A 27,149-nucleotide genomic window follows, 5' to 3' on the forward strand; every position below is an offset into this window, starting at 1 on the left:
AGTATAATTGAAGAAGAAACAAGCCTGAGCTTAAAAATGTTCTCACCAGAATCAATAATAATTGAAAAATTTCGAGCATACTTATACAAAACTTAAAAGAATGAGAGAAACAATATTAGTCTTTTGCTCTCAGTATTTCTTGATGTTTTACAATAGAATGAAAGCCTCTATTTATAAATTATGTAACATTTCTATAACAGTCATACCTTGAATTGCTTCTTATCCGGCCACAGATTTGCATCCAATGTCACCATGGTTGAGTCACTGCTGAGTAATCATTCTTGACGCGTGTCGCTTCTAGTTTACCCATCTCTTAAGACCCATTTTTATCATATACAAAAATTGTGGCAAGATTTTTGTAAAGCTACTTGCAAGCTGCATGCATGAGTTGCTTGTAAAACTGCCTATATAAACTACTTGCGAGCTATTTATTTGATTGCAAACACAATTTAGGCTATTAACATCAATTTTGATGGTACAAAAAATTCAGATGCGGTGATTACAAAGTTAAAAAAATTCAAAGGATATTTCCTCTTATTGACCACGTAGAAATTGGGACGAATGGAAATTTTAATAGTAGCGTTGGACTTGACTCTTGAGGATTATTATGTCCGATATAAGCGCGTAATGGTCCCACTCCAGCACGCCACGTGTCTTCCAGCAAATTGCTTCGCTAACCCCACCCCCACCGGTCTAAACCCAATCATTAACCCAAAAGCGGCCCCCTCGCAAAAGTCATTCATTCTCACACAGACACACACAACAGCCATGGCCGTTTCTCTGCTCTCAATTCCTCCAAAACCCCCTTTTTCTCATTAATTCAAATCACCGGAACCCTAATTTTGAGATGGTGCTTGTAACCGGAGATAGATACTTAGATTCGCTTGTAAAATTCGTCGAAAACAATGTGGAATCATTGATCGAAGGGACTTTGGTGCTTAAATTGAATCCAATTGGTCTTCACTACGTGCACTCTAGGCTCGAAGCCTTGTCGGAGCTCGAGAGTCTTCTATCAGGAGCTCCTGTAGATTATTTGCGTGCTTACGTTTCCGATTTAGGTGACCACCGTGCGCTCGAGAAGCTTCGCCGGATTCTTCGCCTTCTTACATCGCTTAAGGTTGTCTCCGTGCTGCCGCCTCCTGCTCGGGACCCGACGCCGTTGTCTCTTTTGCCGTTTGGTAGACTTAAAATTTTGGAACTTAGAGGATGTGATCTGTCAACTTCTGCCGCTAGAGGACTCTTGGAATTAAGGCACACTTTAGAGAAATTAATATGTCATAATTCAACTGTGAGTTTATAATTTTTTGCCTGTGAATTGAATTACACGTGCTATATATTTATTTGGGTTAAGCATTTTGATTGTGTGATTGATTGGATTGTTTGCAGGATGCTCTTAGGCATATATTTGCTAGTAGAATTGCTGATATAAAGAATTCTCCACACTGGAATAAACTGTCATTTATTTCATGTGCTCGTAATGGCTTGGTACTGATGGATGAGTCATTGCAACTTCTTCCTGCTGTTGAAACTCTTGATTTGAGCAGAAATAAGTTTGCTAAAGTGGATAATTTGCGCAAATGCACCAAGTTGAAGCATCTGGATCTGGGGTTTAATCACCTGAGAAATGTTGCATCCTTTATTGAGGTAAATATGGCATAATTATTTCGATGCAATACTGTTTTATTGTCTGTTCGAAGAACAATATTTGCTATGAGTATGAAAAGAAATTGGTCCTTACTATTATAGAACTTCTTAAGTTTTGGAATCGTGCCTTTCGAGCTTCTAGAATCCAATGGAATCTTCATAAAGTCAAGCAGTATGCGTGTTACGATGACCAACCAGTTCTCGAGCACAACCCATATTCATGCAAAGAATGGTGATTGAGGATCCAATCAGAGTTAATGAAATTTGGAGCAGTCATAAATACTTGCACTATCAACTCTAAATGACGTGGTAAAATTGCATTTGTGGCAATTATCTGACCAGTTCGAGAAACTCCATGCTCCTCATTGCTGGAATGAAGAAAAAGGATAGGAGAAAAGGCTTAACTAAATCGATAGTGTTCAAAAACTTTCTACTTTAGATGCAATGAAGGATAGTACGTCAATAGAGTATAGTCTCAAATATCTTTTTTTCGGCCAAGTTGGTCTTATATCCATTTCTCGGAGGGTTCGAAGTCGTAAGAGGCGCAAAGTAATATTTAGTCATAAATTAGCCGGTCTTAAAAGCCTCTCATGAAGTACTATTTGCTATTTATCCTGTGCTAATTCTACAATGTTGATTGATGTGACATAATTTTTGTTGTTCCAGCACCCTTTCTGTAATGTTGCGTGAAGTCTATACGAGCATGAAGTACATGGGACAATGCTTACAACATGTTGTTTTATAGAGGTTTTGTAAATGCAGGTCTCATGTCACATTGTTAAGCTTGTGTTGAGGAACAATGCTCTAACAACATTGCGTGGACTTGAAAATTTAAAGTCACTTCAAGGGCTTGATATTTCGTACAATATAATCTCCAATTTCTTAGAGATGGAAATTCTTGCTGGCCTGTCATCTCTTCAAAGCTTGTGGCTAGAGGGGAATCCTCTGTGCTATGCTCGTTGGTATAGAGCTCAAGTGTTCAGTTTCTTTCCAAATCCAGAGAAGGTGAGTTATCCGTTTGAAATCTTTTATGTATCAGTATCACTTGTCGGTTTCTGTTACTAAATTTTCTTTTTGTCCATCCTCTGCTCAGAGTTTTACAGAGGAATCTGTCCCTTCATCTAACTTTTACTCTTCGGACTTGCCCATTTTTTTTCTTCCATGATTGCACACTACAGATGGAGCTAGATGAAAAGAAAATCTGTACAAGTGAGTTATGGCAGCGGCAAATTATCATTGCCAGCAGGCAAAAGCGGCCTGCTAGCTTTGGATTTTATTCACCGGCAAGAGATGGGGCAAAAATAGAAGGAAGTATCAATACAAAAAGGGTCAGTAACTCCTTAGGTTCTCATTTCTAATTTGCTTTACTATATCCATCAGCAATTCTGAGTTCACCTTGATATACCTATCGCAGAAGAAGCTCTCACGTGTTGCTAGTATCGAGACGGAAGAACAGAATACTTCTATTTGTTCTGATATAGAATCTGTGTCTCTTGATATCGACAACCAAAGCAAGGAGGAGAATGCCCTTTCTGATGAGGAAGCTGAAATAGTTGAGTTGATGAACCGTATCGAGAAAATGAAGAAGGAAAGATCTGATGTATGGCTGCAGGAGTTCAAAGATTGGATAAATGACTCTTCTGACAATTTTGTTGGTCTTGCTAGAGGCAAAGAGACTGTTTCCAGTAACCACAGAGATGATGAACTTAAGACCCAGACTAGAGAAAAACAGCTCGGAGAGACCTCAAAATATTTATCCGACTCTATGCTGGCTTCTGGAGATGACAGCAGCACAAATATACTAGAATCTGACAACTCATTTGCAGAGACGTCTGCTAATATCAATATGCTTCAGTACCCCAACCAAATTGGTGAAGCAGCTTCCAAAATCTTCCGCAATAACATAGCAGAGTCCGTTGAGATTACTAGAAGCCGGCATCAGGATAGTTTTAGACCTATAAATAATGAAGTGCCTCTACATCCAACTACGATACTCCCACAATCTGAATCCTTCTCAATTCAAAGAGGTGTTAAAATGAGCGCCAAGATCAATATTCCACCACTTACTGATACTGATAATATTTTGGATTTTCAATCATCCTTGGCTAGCACAGGATCACCTCCTCATTACAAGGAGGATATCCTGCATCGACGCCAAAACTTGGAAGAAGAATTCCTGCAGCTGTCCGCTGAGTCCTTCTCAGTTGCATCTTCTGATAGTGATACGAGCTGCAGTGATGATGAATACCCTGAACTGACCTCAATGTCCCTGGTTGATCAATCTCCTATCAACAACTTCTCAGAGAGGACTGTGGATAGCTGCTCTCCAGTTCATCTGCATATGGATGTATCCCATGAAAAATTGTATCCAATAAGAATAAATTGTAGATTCCCAGCAAGTTTAGGCGTTGAAGGAAACTCTAATTGCATGGTGGTCAGAGCATCAGATGCTTCCTCCTCGCAAGGGCATTTCTCTACCGACAGACAAGGTGTTGAAAGTGAACAAGTTATGACGCAGGACGTCAATTGGTTGGAGAAGAAAAAGCGTCGTAGGAAACCAGCTAGGAGAATAGTCTCATTGTGTGAGGAAAATGAAGATAATAAGACAGCAGAAGCCAAAAAACCAGATGTAGAAATAAATGGTTTTCGAGATGGTGTGGGGGTTGAAGCACAGTTTACTTCAGAGAGAGCTTCCTGCCAAAGTGCAATGAGAATAACCCTTGATAGTTGTGGCAGGCAAATTCATGCCAAGAGCAACCCATCATTACGGGGGGCGGAAAATCTAATTAAGAATTATTTTAGCAAAAAGGCTGCAGAATCTGGAGTTGATGAATCTTGTCAGAGATATATTATATGCAACTGTTTGCTAGAGGAAAGATCTCAGTGCATTGAAAGGTAGATGTAACATTCGTGAAATCTTTAATCTAACTTGAATAGAGCTTTGTGGACAGCAGACACTTAAATTGTCTACTACGTGCACTTCTGATGAATGGTGATGAGCTTGTCAGTTAACTGCTGGCAATTTTGGGAGGCAATTCTAATTTCCACTATATATATAAACTTTCTTTTGCTCCTTTCCCCTGTGTCTTAAAATTATTTAGTTTTCCTCTCTGAATTCTGGTGTTCAAATAATCAGCTTGCACATCTTGTTCCTTCAAAATTATGTATCAACATATTAACCTAAGCTTGAACCCCTTGTAGCTGCCACTGCTCTAAAACCGTTCTTTGTCAGTTTTCACACCCTCACCTAAGAATGCTCAGCTATCTCATTGCAATGTGAAGTGGTTCGTGGATTGGAACAGTGGTTTCAAGGGTGTGAAGGATGTTCCTCAGTTTGCAGGATGTGACAGAGGGTTATAAAAGCTGGTGAACCTATTTATGGGAGTTCAATTCTGTTGCCTTGCCCGCAAAAGGGCTAAATGGAATTCTTTAACTCCTCTTGAAGGTTAAATATACTAATTTCTGTAAAGGAAGGAAAATCTTAACTAAGTTTATGAATCAAGCACAAGTGTAGTTGGCTCTTTTAACTGGACTAAGTTGAAAGAAGCTCAGTGATAAAATTATTGCAACTTGCATTTATATAAAACAGAAAAAAGAGAAAATATTGGAACTTTTGAGACACGTTGATTCATATCTTAAATGAAATGATTATTTGATTCATCGGGAAAAAATTGGTCTCAGTGGAAAAAGTTTTCTAAAGTATGTCATGCATGGGAAGGAAGTCTCAAAAGTAAAACTAGATAGATATTGCATGAAGAAGCTACAATTATTTTGGTCCATGCAGGATGATAATATTATCTAAAGTTTGGGCGTGTTTTTGCTAATTGTCATGGGACGCCTAGATATAATCTTCCAGTGTTTTCTGCCATGTGGGAATCGACTTTAGTTTCACTGAACATATCATATGCCTCAATGAGATCATCTGGAGATTGTTTCTCTGTGGTGTAGTTTTGTTTAGGCACTGCCATGCATATACTTTGGTGAGCCTTAGTTGTTTCAGCTACTGTTTTCTTTCCAAATTATTTACTGTGTCCTACTGAACCTACAGTGAAGTTGCTGTCACCTTGAGCAGCGAGCATAAGTTACATGTGCTACTCCTTGAAAACTCATGTGATGGGTCAGGTTAGCTTTACTGTGGTATGAACTTTTTGCAAGATGTGAAGTTTTTGTTCTTTGTGTTTATACTTGTGAGACTCAAATGATTCTGCATACTTACAAGCACTATTTATCTGTTGGCTTTTAGCAGGTTCAAGCTTTAAATTAGTTGGATGTCATGGTGTTGAACAGAAGAGAGAGATTTTTGTGGGTTTGGGACTCCAGATTATAAGGTTTGTGGGTTCTGTTTCATTTCTTTTTGTTTTGCTTGCCTCGTACTTTTCCAAAGACCTTATTGTGTTCCATTTTTTCTTTCAAGTAGAGTGTGCTTCGAATGCGAAACAACCTACCTCTTCGTGACCAGAAGCATAGACATTTCCAGAGAACTTTTATCTATATTGGCGTCTGCTGATTCACGTGCGGTGGAAAATAATTTTTCTCTGCAAAGGTAATCTATCTTGGCTCTGTACGTCTAAATTGGTTATGTGACAAAACTTTCAAGTTTTGTGCTGTCTACTTTGATTTCCACTTCATCATGTGCTGGTTTTGGAAATTTGAATGACAGTTTGGAGCAGGTTCAGGCTGATCTGTTTGAAAGGCATGTTTGTGGAGGTTTAAAGATGAGCATCCTTCAGTATGCAATGGTGATGTTCTGGTGCAACAGTTCTAAAGGTATTTCTAGTTGCTCTTGCAGTTTTCTATATGGTTCATCCATATACTGATGCAGTCGAACATGGACTGAGAGTTGTCCTTATAGCTTCAGTGCTGATGTCAAGAAAAAGTGAATAGCCATATTGTTTGATGAGTAGGTTACGCTCTTGTTCTGTCAGAAGTTCATCATTGAGATGTTGCTTCTTCTGTTGTACAAGGCTAAGTGTTTTTAGTTAGTAAGGCTTTCTTGGTGTAAAGAAAGGGTGGCCTGTTTGCAAGCATTTCCATTTCGTTTCGTTATAACTTCAATCACTTTTACTTTATCCAAAGAAGTTTTAACTTGATTGGCAGCGGAAATAAGATGGCCGTAAGTAGCACCAACATGAAAGAAAAAGAACTATGTCTTATGAAACATGAAACTTAGTTAGCTAGGCAGCAGAAATCCATTATTTAGCTTAAACAGATGATCTACATGCTACAGAAAATAACATTCTTTTTACCCCTAAGCCGTGCATCTATTTTTGCTAGCAGAAATAGCATCCTTTTTGTTGTTCTCTCTTTGTGTCTCCTTTGATTGTGTAGGTAATTTGGTTTCAGTTCTTTTTTCCACTTTTCCTGTTTCCTCCTTTTTCGGTTGTGGGTTGGGGGGTTGGGGAGATTTGGATGTTGTTGGACAAGGAAACAATTGTCCATCTTGCGTTGGAGTACATATACTGGTCGACATAAATGTGATTTTCTTAGGTTGATAACACGTCTGCAGTGAATTAGGTTTGTTGGTTATAATGAAACTTCTATTTCATTGACAGAGGATCCATGGCTGGGGAGATCACTATTTGTGCTTGAAAGGCATTTACTTCTGTGCATGGAAGACGTAACCCTAATTGGGTCCCTTTCGGAGAGTGTATCTTGCTCTTCCTACTTCTCGTTGGACTCTTGTTGCCCCATTGTCGGCGTGTCTGAAGTGGTAATTATTTTGTTTATGAACATTTGTTTCTATCAATCTAGCAGCAGCATCTCCCCCCCCCCCCCCCCCCAAAAAAAAAAAAAACCAAAACCAAAACCCACCCAAGTATATCAATCTAGTAGCATCCTATACATGGTCCCTTTCAACAGTTTATCCCTTGATTGTTGAGTTATGAGTATATAATATCATTCGTGTTTATATGGAACCTTTTTCTAGGGTCATATCATAAGTCGGTTTTACTAGCATGCTCGTGTACACTGATTTTGTCTCAATGCCATCCATCCTGATGAGAAATGTAGAAAGGAAAATATTTTCGGATACCTTGATAAAAATTATATTTTGGAATACAAGAAATCAAGAGTTCTTTTGTTTGGTGTAAAGAAACAAAGCTGATGATATGGATTTCCTTTAACTTTCAGGTAATTGAAATGACAGATTGCTATTGTGTGACCCTGACTTTGGGAGGTGTCATGTCAGATTTCCCTCTTACATTGAAGGAGGGCAAGGTAGTTGAGGATACGAAGCTCGTAAAGAGAAAACCTGTCTTGGGTCCCCAGAAATGGAAGCTCAAGTGGTTTTCAGAAGAAAGTCTCTTCAACTTTGTGGCTTTATTGCAAGCATTACATGGTGAAGCAACCACAAACCCCCTTGTATATCACCATTCAACGAAGTAAAATCTGTTTTTCTTTTTTCGGGGTTCTGTTTTATATTCATTTCATTCTTTGGGTCTGGTTTACTCTTCCTGTTCCCCGTCGGTGTTATCTTTGCTTTCCTTATTTTTCTTTTTTCCAGTGGATGTGTTTCCCATAGGTCTTCCATTCTTTGATTTATTGTGTAGGCAGTGAAATTTGTGTATAAAGTGTGCGGAAAGAATTAGTGTATGAATGTCAGTTTGCAATGGTTGAGTTTTACGTGGAGTAAATAGATTTTCGGTTTGACCTAGTTTTTAATCAGTACGAACTACCACATGCACAGAAGAGCAATTACTTTCCTTCTGGATCATAATTTTATTGTCCTGAATCAGTTCGGACGGCAAGCTATTGAATGCCCAAATCAGTAATCTCTTTCCGTTGGAATACGTTTTTGGCCAAATTGAACCTCTTCGAGGAGCTATGTTTCTTTGTGAATAAAAAAATGCGAAGGGTTCACATGCATTACGTTAGATGCATTGTCATAAGCAGAAGTTCGTTCTGTAGTTCAGATAAAACTCTCCTCCAGAGACAGAGAAAATGCCTTTGGGATTTGAAAGAACAAATATCAAACAATTTTTAGCTGACATGCAAATGCTACCTAACGAAACCTCGAGAATACTACAAAAAGGGCATTTATTGGGTTGTACCATTTAAATATGGATTGTTTTCGCCTGTAGAACTTAGGAGCCAAGCGAATGAAGGTGTATGACGTGTTGAAAATATAGCAGCTTTGCGTTCCTTAGAAATGGTCGATGTGATGAAGCTAATCTGCTATAGCAGCATTGCCTCACAGACTAGTTGCTCTAACGTTGCCAAATACCCTCAAAGGAAACAACTCAAACGATTCGCTATCTCCGGCTTTTCTTTGACTTTAGCCTCTTAAAAGCCATAAAAGTTACTGCAGCTGATAGAGAATACCTTGCAAAAATTTAAAAAGAAAACATCAGGTAAACGTAAAGAGAACAAATAAAAAGAGGAAATCCAAATCGTCACTATTCTTTTTGTTTAGAGGGCTGTCCCCTAATTTATTCCAGTCTGCAACACGGATCAAGCAAACATCCCCCTTTCCCTCTATTGCCAGTAGTGTCAATAACAGCAGCACTGAAGTTCTCTAGGTATCATCCAATTGAAATCTATACTGATTATGAGCTAGAAACTTCTAAACAATGAGTTGTAGTAGTTTTGTATCACAAATATTAATGAATCTATTTCATGCATGTGGAAGTCTAGTATAAACAAGAAATGATGCCAGCTCAATATACTTTATCTTAACAAAAAATTAATTTTCTCACTCTTAAGGAATCCAATATTAGCTCATCAAAACGTGATAAGAAAAGATTTGCCAGATAGAAGTTGGTAAAAGGAATCAAAATATACTAGTGAGATGAAATTCTTTTACGTTCGAGTTTTGATAAAAGTATTAGCATTAGACATAGACAAGAGGCAGCCTCAATAAGATGAGAGGAAAGATCGATATATCAATGGCAAAAAACTCAGAAGCATGTATTAGAACATATATTGAACAGGGAATACCATGTCAATGTATAGTTAAGATGCTGTTGCGGCATTACAGAACTTTGAACCAATGTGTTTGTATCCTTTGGAAGTGGATAGGGATTGCTTGGGTCGACATTATCATTGATGTCTTCAATGTAGAGTGTGTTCTCAGGGAGTCCACAAGCACGAGCAATGGCTGAAACATCAACGTAGAACCACTGGAACGAATTGGGATCATTTGCTGGAACAAATATACTGGGCTTCTCACTTCCTCTAACAACTCCAATCACCTCTGTGGGCTTAACAGTTGGAAGTTGATCCTGTTGATTGAATGCACTGCCATCAGGTGTCATGTTCAGATATACATGATTTTAATCAGGAACTATGCAAGGAAAGAGAACAACCTCTTCTACTTTCTTCTTTTTTGATCCAAACATCCACCAGGAGCTCTTTGCACTCTCTTGAGATGGGGACGCAGTACTTGAAGGCTGGTCATCAGCCCCAGCCACTTCCAAAGACTTGTCTCTCCAATTTCGTGGGACCCATCCCCTATTGACAAGAATTGGTGACTGCACGCTGAAAAGAATTTGACACGATTAGACAGATTTAGCCACTGACTTCTTTGCCAGACATGAAAATTTGTGCTTCCATAGCTGTGTCCTTCTCTTTCCAAAATTTTCTTCAAGAATTTTCCCCCATTTGGTGGGGTGGGGGGCTAACTGTGTGATGCATAATTTATTTTATCTATGTAAAAGTTAAATCAGGGAAAACATACACCATATGCCTACTCAAAGAAATTACAACTTAATTAAAGAAAGGAGGAGCTTCTTCATTTAAAAGGAACGGAGGAACTTTGTTAGATTCTACATGTCCTAACAGGGCTATTGTTCGATTTTTGCGCAGTTACAAACTTTGAGAAACTTTTTATACAAAGATGCGTCTGCTATGACTTCCCTACAAAAGTTCATCGTAATTCTTTTCTATTATCTGCTCAAATAAAATTCCGGGGTAGCTTCAGCCTTATATGGGAACACAAAGAAAGGCCAAAAGTGGAAGGAGTATGAGGATGGAGCGGCCTTTGCTCAAAGAAATAGGGCAAGGAGAGTCAATAATTAACATTTCCAGACAACCAGAAGGTCAAAAGTTCGATAATGGAGAATTTCAGGGTGGGATCACATCTCATCGAGTTTCGCTATATCTGCACTACAGGACCAACATTAAGATAGGATATGTAAAATTCGTGAACTATATAACAACAAGAGAAGATATAAGAAGGCAAAAAATTACAGCACAATAAATTTGAAGTGATTTTCCTAAAAGGATCAATAATTCAAATGAAAAGGTGCCAAAAAAGTAAAGCAAACAGAAATATTGATCTAGGGGATATCTCAATGATCGTATGATGGATGGTCCAATGCATACAAAGGTAAGGAGAGTAAAGAAGGTAGTAGATGGTGTAAGAATTAGTTCCACAACAGTCTAGAAACCGAGACATTAATCAATCAATAAATCCACTCACCTCAATCCTAATCAAATCCCAAGAGTACTGAAGTAAATTAAAAAAAGAGTAACCAAATTTCACTGAACCATAAGATGCAATAAGAAAGCTGAACGGCCGTAATATTGTATTGCAGTTGAGCTGATACATACATAGGTGAGTAAGTGGAGTTATGGGGGGTAAACACTTGACGAAGTCCTAAAAAGATGCACCAGACTAAGAAGAAGTAAAGGAACTAAATGCTTGTTTTTCATGCACCAGACTTAGAAGAAGTAAAGGAACTAATGAAATTAATAAAATAAAAGTAAGGGAACTAAATTCTTGTAAATGAGAAGAGAAAGCTATTTTCAAGACTATATAAACGACAATATTGATTCTTTTATGTGCAGCCAAGTACATCAACCAAATCCTTTTATGCTCTCTGTAATAACCCAAGATCGTAACTCAGTGACATCTCAACTGCTAATTCAGTATTAAGTAACTTCCTTTTAGCGTATATAGCAGGTGACTAGATGTAGAATAAATCCTGTTTAATGATTAACCAAGTTTGAGCCAGAAATAGATACCCAAAACAACTAATGCACAAAACATGCCAAAATTAAACTACTTTAGGTACACGTACCTCTTAGGATCATTTGCCAAAGGCATGAGAGGAGTAATAACATAATAGCCATTTTCAGTCACTCCTGAAATGCTTCTGGAGCGGGGCCCTATAAAAATGGACTTTTTCTCATCAAACACTCCACTACAAAGTACCCTGCGGAACTCCAAGGAATCCACATTTTCACTAGAAGGGGAAACCTCATTGCAGTTTAGAGGATCCATTCGCAATCTATTTTGTCTATACTCAAGCATTTCAATCTGCAAATAGTGATTGGTGTTACAATTTCTTTCTCAAGCAATCTTGCATTCAATAAACAGGCAAATTAACTGAAACTATATGAACAAACCACACTCCAGAACTTAGACACAGTGATTGATCAAACCAAGCAACAAAATGTATCCATCTGAAAAGAATTGCATCAACAGCACTTTTTAACACGCTTCCTTTATTATTATTTTTAAATCTTTTTGGATGACCGTACGGGCAAGCTTGTGCGCACCTCGGATACCCGCTACCTCACACAAGCACACATGTATTTGGTAATTGTGCTGACCATCGGTTAGACAGATGGAGGAACTTCTAGTGTTTTTTGCCTCTCCGATTGAAACACACAATATATTGCATCATAGGGAAATGAGAAGTCTTCTAAAATACCAAAATAAATGATATTTTTTGGAAATTAAAATTTAACCTTTTCTTGCCTTCTGATGATTTGCCACGTTCCAAGGCCAAAGGTGATAACCCCAGGTACGAAAAGCAGTAACTTTGACAATCTAGAAGGTCCATTTTTCTCTGAGGAATACAAACAAAATGTAGTAATTCAGATCACCTGAATTCAGCAACGAGAAAGGGGGGGGGGGGGGAAAGCAAAAAATACAAAAGAAGATTTTCACATAAAACCCAAATCAGGAAAAATATTTACTTTGACAAGAAGAGAGAAGAAGGTGAGACCTGAAGGTTGAGTTTCAGGGGCAGAGATGGCTGCAGCTGACGTGGCGGCGGAGCAGAACCGAAGCTGCACTTCTCGTGTAATGTCACCACTTCGCCGGAGAAGATTTCTGGTTAGGGCTTTAGAGATGGAAGCTGCCATGATCCTACTGAAGCTTCCATCCAAAATGTCGTCGTTTTGATTAAAATTCGATTAACTTTATGGGCGAAAACGAAACTTACAGGAACTTCGAGGGGTTTTTGGTAATTTAGGTGAATATTGAGCGATATTTGATATAAGACGGCCCACATTCTCCTGACGGGCTACTAGCCCAATACCAAGTAAAACTAGGGCTCCTTTTGCTTCACTTCACTTCGCCGTTTATAAAATCTCGGATCCTTCTCGTCTTCTAAATAATCTGCAGCCGCGCCGCCTATCGTCTCCATTCATATAGTCGGAAAATGACCGGAGATCTTAAGTATGAAAATTATATCTATTTTATATGTTAATTTTGTTATTTTATAGTTTATAGAAAAGGCAATCAGAATTCGTCACTGGTGCGCTTTGAACAAAGAGTAGCGCAATCAGCCCTTTTAGTTGCCGATAATACGCCGTTGCGGCGCGAGTTTATATGCTTGCATGTGTCGTTCTTAATTACGGCTTGTGCACTAATAAGCTCGTACATTTCATTGTTTATTACATTTTCACATTCAGATTGTTTATATGCTTTATTCACTTTCCAACTGATTCGTTTCACTTCTGAGCTAGACGCAAAAAATTTCCAGTTTTCTTCTGGTTGATTGATGATTTATGTAGCTATTTTGTTACAACTGGCGCGGTCGAAATAGGGATCTCCTCATCCTGCTCGATCTGAGGCTCGGCAATAGGTGCTGCTGCACGGGCTCTAGGCTGATCTCTGGCTCTGGCTTTGCCTCAGCCCCGGCCTCTACCCTTGGTAGTGGCGCAACCTGGGGCTGTGTTCTAAGAGTAGTTTGATGGTAAATGATAACAAGTCCAGAATGCAGGATTCTTCTTCCTCATTGACGCCTGCGGTGAGTTTGCGAAAGATGATAGATTTTGTATGACGAACACATTAATGGATCCATAATTGAAGGTAGAAATGGGCAGGTGATTTCTGCCCTCTTATATTGGTGGACAAGAGTTATTGGTACTGTGCTGTTGAGAAGAGGTTTTGGCATACCGGTGCTTATAATCCAACTGAACTCAATCAAAACTAATATTTTTTTACCTTTGACCATGCTGATGTGGCATAAATATAACTCAGTTGGACAAATTCTTGATATACATGCGCATAGTGAGCGTGAAATGGTCTCTAAATTAGAGAATGACAAAAAATTAAAAAGAGAAAGGGAAAAAAATAGCATCTTCAACCCGCCAGCTTTTTCGATTTTTTTTTTGGCGCTAGCATCGCTGCCTCCTGTTCCACCACCACTCCAGGGCCGGCTCTATAAGTGTATGGGGTAAGGCAAGGAGTCCGAAACTTTTATAATGTTTTTTTTTTGGCAAAAAATACATTTCTACTACTAAAAAAAAAGTTATATAAATAACTAAAATGCTGTGTTTTATTTTCTTAAACGGAAAGTTAGCCGTTAAAACAAAACGCATACTATATTGCGTATTATTAAAAAATTAAATTTTTTTTTAAGAAAAACACAGTATAATATTGCGTTTTCCTTAAATGTAATATTGTACTGCATTTCCCTATTAATATTGGGCCTACTTTTGCAGAATCTGCTGGGAATATTTTTTTTAATGCAAAACACAGTACAATATTGTGTTTAAGGAAAATGCAGTATTATACTACGTTTTGCTTTAAAATTTGGGCCCACCAATAAGTGTTTTGCGGATAACTGACATACCAATAATTCAAATACAGGATTTTATACAAAAAAAATCTGCACCCCAAGCTTATTTAAAAGCGTTTGAATTATATGAAAATTCATTTAATACTTTTTCTTCAAACCCTCCACAGTGTGATGTTAAATTGCCGCTTACAATGGAGTACGATAAATTGATATTGTTGTTACGTAAAAAAATGAGTCAGAGGAAGCGTTCGGTTAACCTTAAAGTAACCGGTAGATTTCCGTATTCAGTGACTTCGCAGAGATTTGCTTATTACTCTGAGTTTAACATCGAAGATGATGAAACTCTTAGAGATTTTTTGCGAATTCCGGAAGAATACAGGGTAATTATGTATGGGTTCCAGGCTTGATATTTGAGGTCCGGTAGCATCAAGTTATCCTTAATTATTATGTGTGTCAATTTCAGCATTTTTAGAATTTTGTTAGTTTAATAAATTAAATAATTATTTTTAAAATTGGACTGAGTAATTATGTATGGGTTTCAGGCTCGATATTTGAGGCCTGGTAGCACCAAGTTATCCTTAATTATTATGCGTGTCAATTTTAGCATTTTTACAATTATGTTAATTTAATAAATTAAATAATTAATTATTAAATTGGACTGAGTAATTATTTATGAGTTCCATGCTCGATATTTGAGTTAATTTGACAACATATATTAATTTTTTACTTATGTAAGATTATTTTTATAAATTAAATAATTAATTTTGTAAAGTGTAATTGGATAGAGTTTGCAATTACTACATACTTAAACTACAGAGACTCTACGATAAAAGGCTCTACATTTTACTACGCTAAAAGGCTATATATTTTACTACGCTAAAAGGCTCTTTATTTTACTATGCTAAAAGGTCCCTATTACATATAAAAACGGCAAATATAACATACAAATATGAACAACAAACTAAATAAACAATATTTATTTATTATTTAAGCAAATAAAAACATAACATTAACAATAAAAATTATTTATCAAATTTTATTGTCCCAAAGTTAATAAATCAATCCGGGTATAAATAAGATACAAATTTAAACACAAACATAACAAAAATTAACATGGAAACATATTCAACAATACAAATATGCATGTACTATACGAGTTTCAATATAAACAAAATCGAAATACCTCGATTTAAGTTTTTTGAAATTGATTCAAATCGAATTTTTGCACCCGAATGAAGGAATCCAAAGCTTGTCTTGTGTGCGAGACCTACACTCTTTGCTTTTTGGGTGACAGGTGGAGCCCAAATTTTTTTTAATTTGACCGCGGGGGGGGGGGGGGGGAGGGAGGAGGGGGACCAGCAGTGGACAGGGGTGTTTTTTAATGGAGACTGTCGTTGTCTTGGGGAAGAAGAAGGGCTTTATTTTAATAAAGGAAAACGCAGTATTGTACTGCGTTTCCCTTTAATTAAATATAGGTGGACCCAATATTAATAGGAAAACACAGTACAATACAACGTTTAAGGAAAACGTAGTATTATACTGCGTTTTCCTTTAAAAAAAATAATTTTTTAATAATACGCAATATAGTACTGTGTTTTACTTTAACGATTAACTTTCCGTTAAAGTAAAATGCAGTATTATACTGTGTTTTAGTTATTTATGTAACTTTTTTTTTGGGATTTTTACCTATCTAAAGTGGGAGGACGCTCCGTTCCTTGGTTAACAAGAAAGAGGCATTTGGTGGCTTATTTTGTTGTCATTCCTGTTGTTCGGATTATTAGGATTGTAATTCGGATTTTGTCCTGTGTCAAACCTTCTTATCTTTCCATTTTTCGTCATAGCGGTTTGTTCAAGTTTTGTCCAGGTTGTTTAGGATTTTATTCCGGTTTGTTTTGTTTTTTCAAACCATTTCACCGGTAATCTAATACAAAAGCCGATCTTTTATTATTTCCAGTCATCTTTTTGTTTAGTCCTTCTATCATTTTTGTTCAGCGCCGATTCTAGTGACATGACATGCGCACACAGTTTGGGCCTAATCTTAAAAGTTAATCATAAAACCTCGGAAAGGCGATCAAAGCATTTAAAGGAAATAAGTACGGTTTGAGATTATTCGGAGCTCGAGTCATGTGGAACTAGGGCAAGTTAAACACAAAGAAAACCGTTAAAAGCAAAGATTCGCCAAATTGGCATGAGGGTCGTTCATAATAATGAGAATGAGAGTGTCGCTCAAAGGTGCTTTAGAAGTGACAAATGAACAAACAGATGTTGAATATAATTGTTAAGTCCAGCACCATCAGAAGAGGCTACGAATTTAAATTGTGTTGTTTGCACTTGGCATGTTTTGAAGACTGGAATGACGAAGGCATTTTGTTCTGCTACCTAAACACTTTATCCTTCGTTATCCCTTTTGAGCCTTATTTATTTTCTTTCATACCCCTCGTTCGGAATCAATAGCAACGACTAGGAAATACGAGCCTGGAAGAAAACAACAAAACGAAAAAAAAGAGAAAAAAAAAGAAAAGAAAATGATAACAAAGAAAAAAAGAAAGATGAAAAAGAGGAATTGGGAACTACGTTTGACCTGATTCATCAAAGAGGATACGTAGGCGCTTCACGGCTCGGTCATAGTTTTGAAAAAAAAATCAATCAATTAAGATATCCCCAAGCAAGAAACTGGGGCAGAGGTTGCGTTCGTTGTAAATAAATCTAGTTCCGAAGGTTGTAATTAATGACCCAAAATCGATGAATTTTTTTTTGAGCCTTTAATACCCTTTTTTGTTTTCTAGCCCTATCCAAAACCCACATTACGGTCCAAAGAAAGACCTTCTGATCAGTCTTCAAAAGATGCCAAGTCAGACAAATGAAGAGTCTTACCGGCGAACATAACATTCTGTTCCACAGCAGAAAGGACTCTAATCTCCAACAGAAAGAGTCATACCAGAAACACTCCAAAATCCCCAGCTGGAGAGAGATATAAAACGAGAGAGTCTTATTGGTGAAAACCTTCACAGGCACCATAAGGCGATGAAAGCTGAGAGAAAACCAAAATGAGAGAGACTTGATAGTGAAAACCCTTCGGGCACTACAAGTCGAATAAGATTGAGAATCAGATGGGGAATTGCCAATTGAGGATCTTGAAGAATGATTGGCGGTAGAGGATAGGCCACATGTGCATGTCATGACCATTAGAGTCGGTATCTGCATTTGATAGGTTTTTATTTATAGTTTCTTTTGTTAAAGAGTCATCTTTTTCCTTTGTCTTTTTATTCTGTCCCCTTTTATCTTTTTCCTTTCATAGAAAAATCCCCAATAGAGTCTGTTTGGTCAGAACAAGTGTGAATTGACTTCAAAATATGCCATCAGCTTTCCAAATATGCAAGATGAGATCTGACTAGTACATCCAAGTGGTATAGTCAGCAAGGAACAAGCGCGAGGCCAGTGTCAAAAAAGATATCCCCAGCAAAAGGGAATTGACAAAAAGATTGACAAGTGTCAAGAGGGATACCCTTACCAAAATCAAAGGTTATAAACCTCAAGGCCGAAGCCCGTGGGCAAATCAAGGAGAGCAATGAGCATGATTTGGGAAATTCATACTAGACTAAAAGGTCGGGGAAATGCCAGTTTCCGAGCTATGTCACAAAAGAAGAGGGATATCCCCAGCAGAAAGGGATTATCCCCAGCAAATAATATCATTTCCAACAAGTTGTGGAGCACAGAGCAAGGAAGGAGAAAGGGAACTCCATCACAACCAACCACCGTGTTTTAAACTAACAAATTTTGTTTGATCTGAAGCAGGTAGAAGAGATGGCATTGATGCCAGAAATGCATGCACAGGGATATTATCAAACTGGGGCAGAAAATTTTCCTTCCATTTAGAAAATTTTCTGGAAGCCAGGTACCCATTCGGGGAAGAATAAAAGATAACGCCAGTCTCGAGGGAAGTGGTCTTAGAACCAGTGTTGCCCCCAACATAATAAGTTTCAATGGAGGAAGTTGTTCCCCAGCAAAGGGATGAAACTTGAGCTCAGAAAAAGCAAGAGGCCAACATCATTCCCAACGGCCTTCCGAAGAGTGAAGCACTAGTTCTGAAGGAATCAAAATCCCCCGGCAGTGTTATCCTCAACAGCGTTATCCCCAGCTGATAACATGTTACCCCCAACGGGTAAGTAAATAATCCCCCAACAGTGTTATCCCTAGCAGTTTCGAGGAGTCCAACACAAGGTTGGAAAGTCGGTATCCTCAGCGGTTCCTTTCGGGGAAAGGCAAAATGACTCTCAAGGGAGGTAGTCTTCGAAGGAAGAAGCTATGCAAAAACAAAATAAAGAATAAAATAATAATAATAATAAGGGCAACCCAGAGTGGGTAAGGAAGAAAAGGAAGAGTCATCCCCATCAAAATAATCCCCAGCAGTTTTGAGGGAAGACAACACAGGTAAGTAAATAATTCAGGAAGAAGGAAATGGTTCACGCATAGGAGATGCATTTCCTAAGCGAAGATTTCATTAATAGGAGATTCCTAGTTTGAAATCATTAGAGTTTTACCCATAGGAGATGCATTTCCTCCTAAGTTTAGTTTTTACCCATAGGAGATGCATTTCCTCCTAAGTTTGTTTTAGTTTCACCCATAGGAGACGCATTTCCTCCTAAGTTTGTTTTTACCCATAGGAGATGCATTTCCTCCTAAGTTGGTTTTAGTTTCTCCCATAGGAGATGCATTTCCTCCTAAGTTTGTTTTAGTTTCACCCATAGGAGACGCATTTCCTCCTAAGTTTATTTTACCCATAGGAGATGCATTTCCTCTTAAGTTGTATGCAAAAAAAAAAAAAAAAAGTATCTCCTAAGATACCAAAAAAAAGACCTAGTCTGATGAACCTTCTCCTAGGATCAAAATCTTAGTCTGACGAATTTTTCTCCTAAGATAGAGACCTAGTCTGATGAACCTTCTCCTAGGATCAAAATCTTAGTCTGATGATTTTTTCTCCTAAGATAGAGACCTAGTCTGACGAACCTTCTCCTAGGATCAAAATCTTAGTCTGATGATTCTTTCTCCTAAGATAATAAAAAACAAGACCTAGTCCGATAAATTTTCTCCTAGGATCAAAAAAAGAGAGCCATTTTTAGCTTTTTAGATTATTAATGTTTAATTTTCCTAAAGCTAGGCGCCCACCTGTATAACGAGAGGAATACATTTTAGTCTTTTCATTTCAAGTGTTGAAGCCAGGCGTCCACCTGTATAACAAAGGAATACATTCCATGTCGTACCAATAGGAGACGCACTTCCCAGCTTGGCTTTTCAGGTTATATTTTATTTTAGGAGACTCACTTCCTAAATTGAGATTTTACTCGTAGGAGATGCACATCCTAGTCTAGTCTTTAGTTCACTCTCAGCACTGCATCAGTAGTATCAGTGAGTTACGATTTTGCTAACAACTCACAAACCTTCCCAGTGCAAACTGGGTTAGGAAATTTCAGTTGTGTTGTTTGTTTTGGTTGTCAGGAGCCTGCCTGTAGAGCGGAGGTTGTTATACGTCGAAGATTGAAGAAGTTAGGGGTCCGCCTGTAGAACAGAGGAACATCGTTCAAGGTCAAGCCGTAACCCATTGGAAGGCAGAAGGCTACAACAAAAATCCCCAGCATTCAATCCAAGTTAGAAACAACAAGAAGCTCGCCTCAAGAATGCGAGTCAACAGTCTGAGATAGTCAGCAAAAGCTAGTCACAAAAACAAAAAAAAAACAAAAAAAGAAAGAAGAAGAAAAAAAAAAGAAAAAATGAATCCAAAGTACGGAAGTGGAGAATAGATGTGGTCTGCTCAAGAACTAGCACCTACAACTAGCAAGTGTCAAGGTTCAAATCCAAAGTCTGTATGAAACACCATTCAAGACCCAAGACCAAGTTTTAGAAGACTTAAAGATAGGAATCCTTGTAACTAGTAGCTGATAGGCTTAGTTAGTCTTTTTCAGTTTTCATCTTTGATGTAATGACAGGACCGCGGACCGGAACCTCAACGGAACGGCACCTCGATCTGCTCTTCACCTCGGTACACTTTACCATCTCTCTCATTTCCGAACTACACGTGGCCTGATTCCTGTATAACCAAGGATATGTAGGCAGCTCAGATACAAGGGCTCGGTCACATTCCCTTCATTTCCTTAGTGTAGTCCGTCCAAGTAATGGTCGGGTCAAAAACATGTCTAGTCGTTCTTTGTCGGAAAACTCTTTGTGTTTCCAGTCAAAGAGGGGCAGCTGTAGACACGTGATTTTTGACCCTCCCCGAGAATTTTCATATTTTTAGCGTGAATATTTGAAATTGGGTCTAATATAGCTATTTGGACTACTTTACTTTATTTCATTGCAAAAAAGAAAAATTACAAAAAATATATATATAAATTTTTAGTTTATGTATTTCTCATAAACTTGAAAAATACAAAAAATAGTACCTTATCTTGTACTTTACATAATTTCGAAAATTACCAAAAAATATAGTTCTATTAATGTTTTGTAGTCATTTTAATTTTGAAAAAATACAAAAAATATTACTTTATATTTTATCTTTATATAAAAATGAAAATTACAAAAAAAAATAGTTTTATTAATATTTTGTAGCTATTTTAATCTTGAAAAAATATTAAAAAAAAAGATAAAGTTTTGTTTTAAATATTAGTCTTATTTTTGGTAGTTATTTTGCTTACATAGGATTAGTTAAACAACGTCGTGTTCTTATTCTCGGATCCGGGCAAAAGAATAATATTCGGGTTCAAACTACCCGGTTTTTAGGCCTAATTTTCGGACCTAGCCCATAATAATCCGAGTCCACCACACATGGGGGACACGCGTGGGGAACACGGACGGAACACCGTACACGGGGAACCCCACCGCGCATGGGGGACACAAATCTTGGACCCCTACACACTTGGAGTCCATTTTTTGGCAAAGGGTACAAAAATACACGGGAAGGCAAAGGAAAAAACGGATAGACTTTGAATTTTTTTTGGAGGAGGAGCACTATTCATCATCTCCTCCAAAAGCAAAACCTAAGAAAAACCCTAACAAACCCTACTCCAAAAACCACCAGCCCCCACTCCCCCGACGCCATAAACACCACCTCCATCGACACCGCCCAAACGACCCCTCGCTCCCCAGCAATGAATCAAACCCAGCGACCAAAACCCCACTCCCCCACGTCGTCGCTGCCCTTCGAGCGTGGCTGCTCAAGCAGTCCAGCAAACGACCACCTCCAAACGACCCTACACCAAACAGACCCTTCCACCACCAAAACCACCATAAACAACACCACCAAACGACCACCCCGTCTCCTCCCAAACTCCATCGCAACCAGTCTGTCACCTTCCCCATCACCCTCCCATTGTGAAACCACCATCACCATCGTCGACCACTGTCCAAACCACTACCAAACAGGCCCGTTAGCAGCCCTCCCCCTCGTTGTCACTGCCCAGTTCGTCAGCCCTACGCACAGCCCGAACAAAAACCAGCAGTTTTACCATTTTCAGCCCAACGAGCAGCTATTGTTGCGTGCCAAACAGTCGTTGCTGCGTTTCCGAGCAGCTGTTGATGCGTGTCTTCGCCTTCGTCGCCAACGACCCCTCGTATTCCCAGTAACCAGTAGCAGCGTCGTCACTGCCTGTCGACCCTACGTCCAAACTCCATAACCATTGTCATCACTTTCTTCGTCATTCAGCCCGTCGACTCTACTGTTGCGTTGCCAGTCGGGCAGCAGCTGTTGCTGCTTTGCCGAGCAGCTGTGGCCACATTTCTTCTCCTTCGTCGACCACTGGCCAAACGACCCTCCATAGCTGCCCCTTCCTCAAGCCAAACGACCACCTAAGCCAGCCTCTCCTCGTCTTAATACCCCCAGAAATGACCAACTAGGCAGCCATGAAACCATTCTTGAGGTTGCCGTTCGTGTTATAAGTTCCGTCGAGGTTGTTGCTGTCCATTTTTTGCGAGTTCGAGATGCTGAAACTCAACGTTGCTGTTAAACGTGAGTATTCATGTTACGGCTCGGTATGTCCTTTGCTTTCACGTCTTGTCTCGGTAAATTTGAGTAGTAGTAATATACTTGTCATATTTTAAAGTTTATATCGTCATGTTAGTTTATCACTGATTGTTAATGTTATGTTCTATTGTTAATTTTATATTTTGTTTATCACTGATTGTCATATGTTTGCCATTTATTGTTAGATTACTAGCTTATATTTCATTAAGCTAGATTAAGAAGAAAGAGAATGATAGTTTAAAAAAATAGCGTCCAATTAGTGATTTGTGGCAACGTTGGTGTTTATATGTAATTAGATTAAAGGAACCGGGAGTGCATTTTGTAAGCACGTGATTTTTGCTTCACGAGCAATCACTCCAAAAGGAAAACAAAAATAGTGACAAATGGCTTCACTGTACAATTTTTCGATCTTCCCGTGACATGTGTTGTTAGTCATTTGTGGGTCTGTCCATTTCGCATTTAGTCATTGTCAAACAAAATACAAAAAATATGTGTCGTTAAAAGAAAATTCAAAAAATATAAATATATGTGCGTCGTTCGTTCTAAGTTGTGATTTAACTTACTTAAATATTTTTGGGATAATTATGTGGAAATGTTACATTGTTGTTGATTTTAATTTCATTATTTTATTATTATCTCATTTTTGTTTAAAAGAAAAAAAAAGAGAAGCAAAAGAGTGAAGGAAAATCGGTTTGGGCCCAAAAGAAATGAAACAAAGCAGGCCCAAACAGGCACTCGACCCAGTCCAAATCCGGCCTGCCCAAACGTTGGTTCAAACGACGCCGTATCAGCGTCCTTATTAGAGCCGTAGATCTGACTCAAACAAACGGTCCTGATCAAGCCAATCATTCAACCCCAAACGACGTCGCTTAGGGTAATGGATCTGAGCCGTCCAACCACTTGATCCAACGGACCCAGGTTTTCCCCCTAAGCCCGTCCAGTTTTGACCCGATCCAGCCTTACCCGGACTCACCCACTACCAAAATCCAAACGACACCGTCTTCCCTAAGTGGATAGATCCTAGCCATAGATCTCATTTGATCCGACGGCCAGGATCTAAACCCCTAAACCATATATAAACTCAACCCTTCACCCCACACCCCCTATCCGAACCCCACCCTTCACTCGTCTCCTTCCCCAAGCTGAAACCCCCAAACCCTAGCAAGCCGCCCTAGTTTCCCTTCCACCAGAACCCGGCGGCATGAACGCCGGTGACCACCTCCTGAACACCATAAGACCCCCTCACTCTCCTGAACCTGGATCTGTCACCCCCTAGCCCCGAATCACCTTCCTTCGTCTCGAATCTTCATTTGAAGATTTGAGTCGAACCCGGACCTATGCCAAACCACCCCATCTTCATACCAGACACTCCCCTGACCTTCCTCGTGACCAAACCAAGCTTGGTTTGGTCCGAATCTACCCACAACTCCTAAAAATCCAGATCTGAAAATCCAGACCTTAGAACACATGCACCTGGGGAATCCGGCCGGTCTTGAAAGGGGTTTGAGGTTCAATGGATCTTAACCAAGGTGTTCTCATGTGAGAACACCCTGGTTAAAATTTGTTCGGCCTTAAATGGGCAGAGTTGAGTCAGATTTGGGTCTGTTTGATTTAAACATTTTTCGGTAAGTTTTTCTTTCCCTTTTCGTTTATTTAACTGCTAATTAAGTCATTAGCATGCTTTGTGGTGATTGTTTGTTATTTTTTGATAGCTTCTTAATTTCTTTCATCTCTGTAAAGACCTTTTATTTGGTCGATTGTTTTCTGTGTATGATTTAAATGTATCCTATGATAAGCATGTCCGATTAGTATAGTCGTCGCATGAATAACTTATATAGGTTCCTAGTGACTGACCAAGTTGTCCGAAGCCCTTTAGGTCCCTGTATGTGTTGTTTATTTGAACGACTGATTATTACCTGTTATAATTAGTATAGTCGACTCGATAAATGTCGTCGATCAGTTTTCTATAACTAATGAATCGAATGAGCTAATAATGTCGCATGACTAATTGAACCTTGTCACTGACTGAATGCCCAGCATTGTCTGAAATGAGTTTGTTTGCATTGCAAAAATGACTGAAAAGGTTCAGTCCAGGGCAGTCCTGAATTTGAACTTTCATGAGTTCAGAATGCCCTGATGCTGCAAGGGGCAGGGCAGTAATAAGCAGGGTTTAACAGGGGTAGTCTGGGGTTTGAAAAGAATAAAAATAATTAGTTTAAATGAGCTGACAAGTAGGGTACTAATTTAGGATTAAACTAATACCAATGGGGAACAAGACACAAGGGTATGGGGCTTAAAATGAATAATAAAATGAGCTCATAACTCTTGATTAAACAAAAACCAGGCGTGGGGAACAAAGGGCTGGCACCAAAGATGCTTAGGCATGGGCTTAAAGGGTATGGGCATTCTGCCAATTGGCAGGGGAGGCAGCTTAGCTGCACTAGGTCGATTAGCTTATAAATAAGCTGTTTCAGAACATAAAAAGAGGCTGGACTTTTAGTCTTCAGAAAGGAAAAAAAAACAAAAGGCTGGAAAACTTTTAGTCTGAAGAGAGGTCTAGTGAGTTTAAAGAAAACTGAAAAAAACATAAGGTAGTTTCCAATAAACATTGTAACCAAACACTGCCTGAAAGTTGTATAAGAGTGCATATTGGTCAAGTTGTCTTGGCCAAGTTCTGTTGCTTGCATTGACTGAGTTGTTTGTGGTTGTTGAACTGGTGGTTTTGCTGCATTGAACCCTCAGTTATTGCTGTTGTTTCATTATTCTTCCCTGGGATTGCTCGTTTGGTGCTCGATTGTTTGCTGGTTCTCTTTGTTCTGGGAAATATTGTTGTTTGTCTGTGGATTGTGGACAACACTTGGATTGTTCATTTGTTGTTCGACTCTTTGCTGAGCTTCATCATTATTGGCTGGTTGTTTGTTGCTGTTTTGTTGCTGTGAATCTGCTGTTGCTGTTGTTTGCTGTGTACTACTCAGCTGATCCTTTTTCTTCTTCTTCTGTTCCTCTACATCAGGTACACAACCAAGGCACTATCAAATGTAATTGGAACATTGAGCATGAATGCAAAAAAAAGACTTGAAGTTGATTTTCATACATATATTGTTATATTAGATATCATGTACTGTATGATAATTTTCATTCTTGTGTTGACAATAGAAGCAGCCTGTATGCCTAGTGTATATCAATATAAGTTAGCTAAATGGTAGCTTACATATGTATGCTGATAGGTGATAATATGCTCAATGAGATAGGTTGCATCTCAGATTTTAGTTTACTTTGCAGTATATGTTGTAATGTATGCCAAGTATGAAAACTGTACATCATGGATTAAGTTCTTCCTTTTCGGATTGATGGTCTCATATAACTAGTAAACCACCTGTTAAGACAAAGAACACCAAACTTGCAATCTCAACCTCATGAAGGTCGAGTTCAGGCCAAAACAGGCCAAGCAGGCCTGCTTCGAGCAAGCAGTGGCCCAGATTTGGCCCATCACGCATGGGTTGGATTTGGGCCCGTAATTATTTATTCGACTGACTGTGCACGCAGCCTCGTTCCTGATTTTTAAGCATTTCCGAATTCTGTTATAAATAACTTGCAAGCATTTAATTAATTAGGACTATCTACTGCTTTCAATTAGTAGAGACAAACACCACAAGAAACGTAGTTGCTATAGGATATCCTTTTAAAATAAGGACGAGACGAGCCTCGATGAAAATAAACAAAACGCGCAGGTGCGGGGCCCTCGTTAAATGTATATTATTGAAGCATTTAGTTTCCAGGACGGGTTGCTTAGCAAATCTCACAACCCTCCTAAAATAACAACACGTTAGTCTTTTTAGGATACGCTTTAATAAACCTTACCTTCTTAAACTCGGGTGCACATTTATGTGACCCAAATCCAAATCTCGACGGATTCGAAATGTATTTCTAATCACGGGTACATTGATTGTGACGTGGTTCGAGAGGCATATCCATGACGTCGCAAATTCCTTTTAAAAGTAGAACGAGACGAGCCTCGTCAAACAGAAAATGTACACAGCTGCGGGGCCCTCTGACTGTATATATATTAAAACACTTAGAATTCGGGACAGGCCGTTTAGCGAATTTTTCGGCCTTCCCCAAAACAACAATACGCTAGTTGCTTTAGGCGCGTCTTAATAATTTATTCTCCTTAATTCGGGTGCACATTTATGTGACCCAAATCCAAATCTCAACCGAGTCGAAATATGTCAACAACCACGGGTGCATTGATGTAACGTGGTTCGAGATATGTTTTCACGACGTTGCAAGTCTTATAAAATAACAGTAAATGATAAAAGCGTTTTAAAAGTTAAATTTTGCACATAGGTTCACACTTGTTTAAAAATCAGATAAATAAGCCGAATATAACAGTTGAGCGACCGTGCTAGAACCACGGAACTCGGGAATTCCTAACACCTTCTCCCGGGTTAACAGAATTCCTTATCCGGATTTCTGGTACGCAGACTGTAATATAGAGTCATTATTTTCCTCGATGCGGGATTAAAAATTGGTGACTTGGGACACCCTAAATCTCCCAAGTGGCGACTCTGAAATAAATAAACAAATCCCGTTTCGATTGTCCTTTAATTGGAAAAAACTCCCCTGCCCCCTCTCGGGTGCGAAAAAAGGAGGTGTGACAGCTCTGGCGACTCTGCTGGGGAACGAACCCAGAACCATTGGTTCAGGGTTTAAAGAATTCGAGCTTAAAATATCTG

At 38.8% G+C, this 27,149-nt stretch overlaps 2 protein-coding genes across 3 annotated transcripts; one reads left to right on the forward strand and one right to left on the reverse strand.

Annotated features, from left to right (window-relative positions):
• The first annotated feature begins 709 nt into the window (after window positions 1-709).
• On the forward strand, window positions 710-8,296 carry LOC104223492 (uncharacterized). 2 transcript variants are annotated; one of them, XM_009774943.2, is made up of 11 exons: window positions 710-1,288; window positions 1,387-1,644; window positions 2,407-2,649; window positions 2,823-2,972; window positions 3,059-4,539; window positions 5,693-5,766; window positions 5,891-5,972; window positions 6,062-6,187; window positions 6,305-6,411; window positions 7,197-7,354; window positions 7,774-8,296. In XM_009774943.2, exons 1-11 carry the CDS (start codon window positions 848-850, stop codon window positions 8,026-8,028), a joined length of 3,375 nt encoding a protein of 1,124 aa, XP_009773245.1. In that variant the 5' UTR covers window positions 710-847; the 3' UTR covers window positions 8,029-8,296. The 2 variants fall into 2 exon arrangements, 1 of the variants encoding a protein (XP_009773245.1); XR_011406335.1 differs by lacking the exon at window positions 7,774-8,296 and having other exon boundaries at window positions 720-1,288; window positions 6,315-6,411; window positions 7,197-7,333.
• A 232-nt stretch (window positions 8,297-8,528) lies between these two features.
• Window positions 8,529-12,792, reverse strand: LOC104223491 (surfeit locus protein 1). Its single transcript, XM_009774941.2, has 6 exons — window positions 12,597-12,792; window positions 12,337-12,437; window positions 11,664-11,902; window positions 9,948-10,119; window positions 9,580-9,863; window positions 8,529-8,964 (listed from the first exon to the last, which is right to left on the reverse strand). Exons 1-6 carry the CDS (start codon window positions 12,733-12,735, stop codon window positions 8,895-8,897), a joined length of 1,005 nt encoding a protein of 334 aa, XP_009773243.1. The 5' UTR covers window positions 12,736-12,792; the 3' UTR covers window positions 8,529-8,894.
• Window positions 12,793-27,149: the final 14,357 nt, after the last annotated feature.

Source organism: Nicotiana sylvestris, chromosome 3 (assembly GCF_000393655.2).
Source record: "Nicotiana sylvestris chromosome 3, ASM39365v2, whole genome shotgun sequence".
Classification (NCBI taxonomy): Eukaryota; Viridiplantae; Streptophyta; class Magnoliopsida; order Solanales; family Solanaceae; genus Nicotiana; species Nicotiana sylvestris.

Coding starts and splice junctions, on each gene's coding strand:
- LOC104223492 (XM_009774943.2), top strand. CDS start 848: ATGGTGCTTGTAACCGGAGATAGATACTTAGATTCGCTTGTAAAATTC. Junction 1,289..1,386: donor TAATATGTCATAATTCAACT/GTGAGTTTATAA, acceptor GATTGTTTGCAG/GATGCTCTTAGGCATATATT. Junction 2,973..3,058: donor GAAGTATCAATACAAAAAGG/GTCAGTAACTCC, acceptor TACCTATCGCAG/AAGAAGCTCTCACGTGTTGC.
- LOC104223491 (XM_009774941.2), bottom strand. CDS start 12,735: ATGGCAGCTTCCATCTCTAAAGCCCTAACCAGAAATCTTCTCCGGCGA. Junction 12,438..12,596: donor CCCTGAAACTCAACCTTCAG/GTCTCACCTTCT, acceptor TGTATTCCTCAG/AGAAAAATGGACCTTCTAGA. Junction 11,903..12,336: donor TCATCAGAAGGCAAGAAAAG/GTTAAATTTTAA, acceptor CACTATTTGCAG/ATTGAAATGCTTGAGTATAG.